Source organism: Passer montanus, unplaced genomic scaffold (assembly GCF_014805655.1).
Source record: "Passer montanus isolate IOZ18808 unplaced genomic scaffold, ASM1480565v1 scaffold340, whole genome shotgun sequence".
Classification (NCBI taxonomy): domain Eukaryota; kingdom Metazoa; phylum Chordata; class Aves; order Passeriformes; family Passeridae; genus Passer; species Passer montanus.
The window spans coordinates 46,855-52,148 of record NW_024368153.1 but is presented as its reverse complement, the minus strand read 5'-3'; the positions used below and the strand labels follow the sequence as shown (position 1 = coordinate 52,148).

Sequence of the window (5,294 nt, the reverse complement as noted above, 5' to 3'; positions counted from 1 at the left end):
CCAAATCCCTCCTGCAGGGAATTCCCTGGGATTATCCCAGAAATCCCCAATCCCTCCTGCAGGGAATCCCATGGGATTATCCCAGAAATCCCTGGGAAGGGGCCTGGATAACCCCCAGACCCTCCTGCAGGGAATTCCATGGGATCATCCCAAAAATCCCTGGGAAGGGGCCTGGATAACCCCAAATCCCTCCTGCAGGGAATTCCCTGGATCATCCCAAAAACTCCCCCAGGAAACAACCCCAGCTCAGGGGACTTGCAGGGATGGGATGGGAAAGGGAAAAAGAGGGAAAAGGAGGAAAAAGGGAGAAGCCAGAGAGGGAAAAGGGGGGAAAGGAACCACAGGAATAGCAGGAAAAGAGAGAAAGGAGAAAAAAAAAACAAGGAAAAGGAGAACAAGGAAAGGAGAGGGAAAATCAGGGAAAGGAGAGAAAGGAAAATAAAGGAAAATAAAAGCAGGAAAAGCAGGAAAAGCAGGAAAAGCAGGAAAAGCAGGGAGAGGAGGCTCGGGGCAGCTGGGTGCTGAACTGGAAAGGGGAAAGGGGAGAGGGAAAGGAGGGAAAGGAGGAAGAAGAGGAAGAAGAGGAAGAAGAGGAAGAGGAGAGGAAGAGGAGAGGAAGAGGAGGCCCAGGACACCTGCAGGAACTCAGCTTGGTGCTGAACTGGAAATGGGAACAGGGAGAGGGAAAGCAGGGAAAGGGGGAAAGGAAAAGCAGGAAAAGGAGAGGAAAAGGATGAGAAGGAGAGGAAGAAGAGAAGGAGGAAGAGGAGGCAGAGGAGGCAGAGGAGGAGGCAGCTGAGGGCGCCTGCAGGAAGTGGGTCGTGTGCGGGGGCAGCCTGGTGCTGAACTGGAAATGGGAAAGGGGAGAGGGAAAGAGGGAAAGGAAAAGCAGGGAAAGGAGGAAGAGAACAGGAAGAAGAAGAGGAGAGGAAGAGGAGGAAGAGAAGAGGAAGAAGAGGAGGAGGAAGGTCAGGGCACCTGCAGGAAGCGGGCCGTGTGCGGGGGCAGCCTGGTGCTGAACTGGAAATGGGAGAGGGGAGAGGGAAAGGAAAAGCAGGAAAAGGAAAAGGAGGGAAAGGAGAGGAAGAGGAGGCAGAGGAGGAAGAGGAGGAGGCAGAGGAGAGAAAGAGGAGGAGGAAGAGGAGGAGGAGGAAGCTGCAGGAAGTGGGCCGTGTGCGGGGGCAGCCTGGTGCTGAACTGGAAATGGGAGAGGGGAGAGGGAAAGGAAAAGCAGGAAAAGGAAAAGGAGGGAAAGGAGAGGAAGAGGAGGCAGAGGAGGAAGAGGAGGAGGCAGAGGAGAGAAAGAGGAGGAGGAAGAGGAGGAGGAGGAAGCTGCAGGAAGTGGGCCGTGTGCGGGGGCAGCCTGGTGCTGAACTGGAAATGGGAGAGGGGAGAGGGAAAGGAAAAGCAGGAAAAGGAAAAGGAGGGAAAGGAGAGGAAGAGGAGGCAGAGGAGGAAGAGGAGGAGGCAGAGGAGAGAAAGAGGAGGAGGAAGAGGAGGAGGAGGAAGCTGCAGGAAGTGGGCCGTGTGCGGGGGCAGCCTGGTGCTGAACTGGAAATGGGAGAGGGGAGAGGGAAAGGAAAAGCAGGAAAAGGAAAAGGAGGGAAAGGAGAGGAAGAGGAGGCAGAGGAGGAAGAGGAGGAGGCAGAGGAGAGAAAGAGGAGGAGGAAGAGGAGGAGGAGGAAGCTGCAGGAAGTGGGCCGTGTGCGGGGGCAGCCTGGTGCTGAACTGGAAATGGGAGAGGGGAGAGGGAAAGGAAAAGCAGGAAAAGGAAAAGGAGGGAAAGGAGAGGAAGAGGAGGCAGAGGAGGAAGAGGAGGAGGAGAGGAGGAGGAAGAGGAGGAGGAAGAGGAGGAGGAGGAAGCTGCAGGAAGTGGGCCGTGTGCGGGGGCAGCCTGGTGCTGAACTGGAAATGGGAAAGGGGAGAGGGAAAGGAGGGAAAGGAGGAAGAGGAGGAAAAGGAGAGGAAGAAGAAGAGGAGGAAGAGGAGGAGGAAGGTGAGGGCACCTGCAGGAAGCGGGCCGTGTGCGGGGGCAGCCGCGTGCCCACGAACTGGAAATGGGGAAGGGGAGAGGGAAAGAGGAGGGGAAAATGGGAGAGAAAATGGGAATGGGGAACAGGAAAAATGGGAATGGAAAAATGGGAATGGGGAGAGAAAAATGAGAATGGGGAAATGGGAATGGGGAACAGGAAAAATGGGAATGGGGAAAAATGGGAATGGGGAAATGGGAATGGGGAAAATGGGAGAGAAAAATGGGGAAAAAATGGGAGAGAAAAATGGGAATGGGGAGAGAAAAATGGGAATGGGGAACAGGGAAAATGGGAATGGGAGAGAAAAATGGGGAAAAAATGGGAGACAAGAATGGGAAAAATGAGAAAATGGGAATGGGGAGAGGAAAATGGGAATGGGGAAGGGGGGAATGGGAGAGAAAGATGGCAATGGGAGAGAAAAACGAGAATGGGGAACAGGGGAAATGGCAATGGGGAAAATGGGAGAGAAAAAGGGGAAAATGATCCCCAAAAAGAGGAAAACCCCTAAAAGGGGGCGCTCCCCCCGAGGCAGGAGCCCAGGAGCCCAGGGGTACCTCTCAACCATGCGGTCGCGGTGCCGCTTCTTCTGGCGCTCCTGGGATTTCCTCCCGGCCGGCAGCTTCTGCCGCAGCTGGGACAGCTGGGACGGCTCCTCTGCAGTGCCCAGGCCGCCTGGGAACGGGAATGCCGGGAATGCCGGGAATGCCGGGAATGCCGGGGGTGTCCCAAAATCCAGCCCCAAATCCCGCGGAATCCAGCCCAAAATCCCAGGGAATCAGCCCAGAATCCCAGGGAATCAGCTCAAAATTCCAGGGAAACCAGCCCAGAATCCGAGGAAATCAGCCCAGAATTCCAGGGAATCCAGCAGCGGGCCGTGTGCGGGGGCAGCCGCGTGCCCACGAACTGGAAGTGCTCCCGGTGGAATTTGCTCTCCAGGTGCTGCCGGATCTCGTCCTCAAAGAACGTCCGGAACTTGCAGAGAGAGCACACGAACTGGATCCTGGGGAAAAATGGGGGAAATGGGGAAAAATGGGGAAAAATGGGGGAAATGGGGGAAAATGGGAGGGAAAAATGGGGAAAATGGGGGAAAAATGGGGGAAATGGGAGAGAAAAATGGGGGAAATGGGGGGAAATGGGGGAAAATGGGGAAAAATGGGGAAAAATGGGGAAAAATGGGGAAAATTCTGTGGGAAATGGGGAAAATGGGGAAAATCCATGGGAAATGGGGAAAATCTGTGGAAATGGGAAAATGGGAGAGAAAAATGGGGAAAATGGGGAAAAAATGGGGGAAAATGGGGGGGAATGGGGGAAAATGGGGATAAATGGGAGAGAAAAATTGGAAAAAATGGGAAAATGGGGGAAAAATGAGGGAAAATGGGGGAAATGGGGGAAAATGGGGAACATGGGATTGAAAAATGGGAATGGGGAACAGGGAAAATGGAAACGGGGAGAGAAAAATGGGGGAAAATGGGGGAAAATAGGGGAAAAATGGGGAAAATAGGGGAAAAATGGGAAAAAAGGGGATTTTCCCGGGAAATCCAGCCCAGAATTCCAGGAAATCCAGCCCAGAATTCCAGGGAATCCAGCCCAGAATTCCAGGGAATCCCTCAGGAAATCCAGCCCAGAATTCCAGGAATTCCAGCCCAGAATCCCAGGGAAACCAAAATCCAAGGAAATCCAAAATTCCAGGAAATCAGCCCAAAATTCCCAGGAAATCCAAAATCCAAGGGAATCCAGCCCAAAATCCCAGGAAATTCAGCCCAAAATCCCAGGGAATCCCCCAGGAAATCCAGCCCAGAATTCCAGGGAATCCAACTCAAAACCCCAGGAAATCCTGCCCAAAATCTCAGGAAATCCAAAGAATCAGCCCAAAATCTTCCAGGGAAATTCAACCGAAGATCCCAGGGAATTCAATCCAAATTCCAAGGAAATCAGCCCAAATTCCAAAGAAATCCAGCCCAAAATCCCAGGGAATCCCCCAGGAAATCCAGCCCAAAATCCAAGGAAATCCAACATAAAATCCAAGGAAATCCAAAATCCAAAGAATCAGCCCAAAATCTCAGGGAATTCAACCCAAAATCCCAGGAAATCCAACCCAAAATTCCAAGAAAATCCAACCCAAGGTCCAAGGAAATCCAAAACCCAAAGAATCAGCCCAAAATCCCAGGAAATCTGACCCAAATTCCAAGGAAATCCAGCCCAAAATCCCAGGAAAACCAAAATCCCAGGAAATCCAACTCAAAATCCTGCCCTGATCCCAAATTCCTGAAATTCCCTGCATTTTTCTCCCCAAATTCCTGAAATTCCCTGGACTTTTGTCCCCAAATTCCCTGGATTTTGGTCCCCAAATCCTTTAAATTCCCTGGATTTTGGTCCCCAAATTCCCAAAATTCCCTGGATTTACCTCCCCAAATTCCTGAAATTCCCTGGATTTTCCTCCCCAAATTCCCAACATTCCCTGGATTTTGGTCCTCAAATCCTTGAAATTCCCTGGATTTTCCTCCCCAGATTCCCTGGATTTTCCTCCCCAAATTCCTGAAATTCCCTGGATTTTCCTCCCCAAATTCCCTGGATTTCCCCTTTTCCCTCCACTCCTGGAAAACCCCAGGAAATTCCTGGAATTTCCCCCTGGAATTCCCAACTCACCTTTCTCGGAATCTCTTCCCTCTTCATCCTCCCCTTCCTGAAAAGCCAAAAATTCAGGAATTTTAAAGAAATCCTGGGAATTCTTCTCCCTCTGGAATTTCCCTTGGATTCGGGAATCCCAACATTTTGGGGGACTTTCCCAAGGGATGGAAATTCCCTGGAATTTTGGGAATTCCCACATTTCCTGGGGAAAATTCCACTCCCAGCCCTTCCCCCGACCAAAATCCTCCTGGAATTCCCCAAAAATCCCAGAATTTCCCTCCCAAGATCCCAAAATCCCAGAAATTCCCTCCCTTAAATCCCAAAATCCCAGAATTTCTCTTCCCCAAATCCCAAAATCCCAGAATTTCCCTCCCTTAAATCCCAAAATCCCAGAAATTCCCTCCCTTAAATCCCAAAATCCCAGAATTTCCCTCCCTTAAATCCCAAAATTCCAGAATTTCTCTCCCTCACATCCCAAAATCCCAGAATTTCCCTCCCTTAAATCCCAAAATCCCAGAAATTCCCTCCCTTAAATCCCAAAATCCCAGAATTTCCCTCCCTTAAATCCCAAAATCCCAGAAATTCCCTCCCTTAAATCCCAAAATTCCAGAATTTCCCTCCCTTAAATCCCAAAAT

The 5,294-nt window shown here is 51.1% G+C and overlaps 1 protein-coding gene across 1 annotated transcript in view; it reads right to left on the bottom strand.

Moving 5' to 3' along the window:
* Positions 1-969: 969 nt before the first annotated feature.
* Positions 970-5,294, bottom strand: part of LOC120505328 (A-kinase anchor protein 8-like) — a 9,765-nt gene continuing 5,440 nt past the window's right edge. The window contains exons 5-8 of the mRNA XM_039715717.1: positions 2,897-3,030; positions 2,593-2,702; positions 2,007-2,051; positions 970-1,020 (exon numbers count right to left, since the gene is read on the bottom strand). Of these exons, the coding sequence (XP_039571651.1) occupies positions 970-1,020; positions 2,007-2,051; positions 2,593-2,702; positions 2,897-3,030 (340 nt within the window). The remainder of the gene's footprint in view (positions 1,021-2,006; positions 2,052-2,592; positions 2,703-2,896; positions 3,031-5,294) is intronic.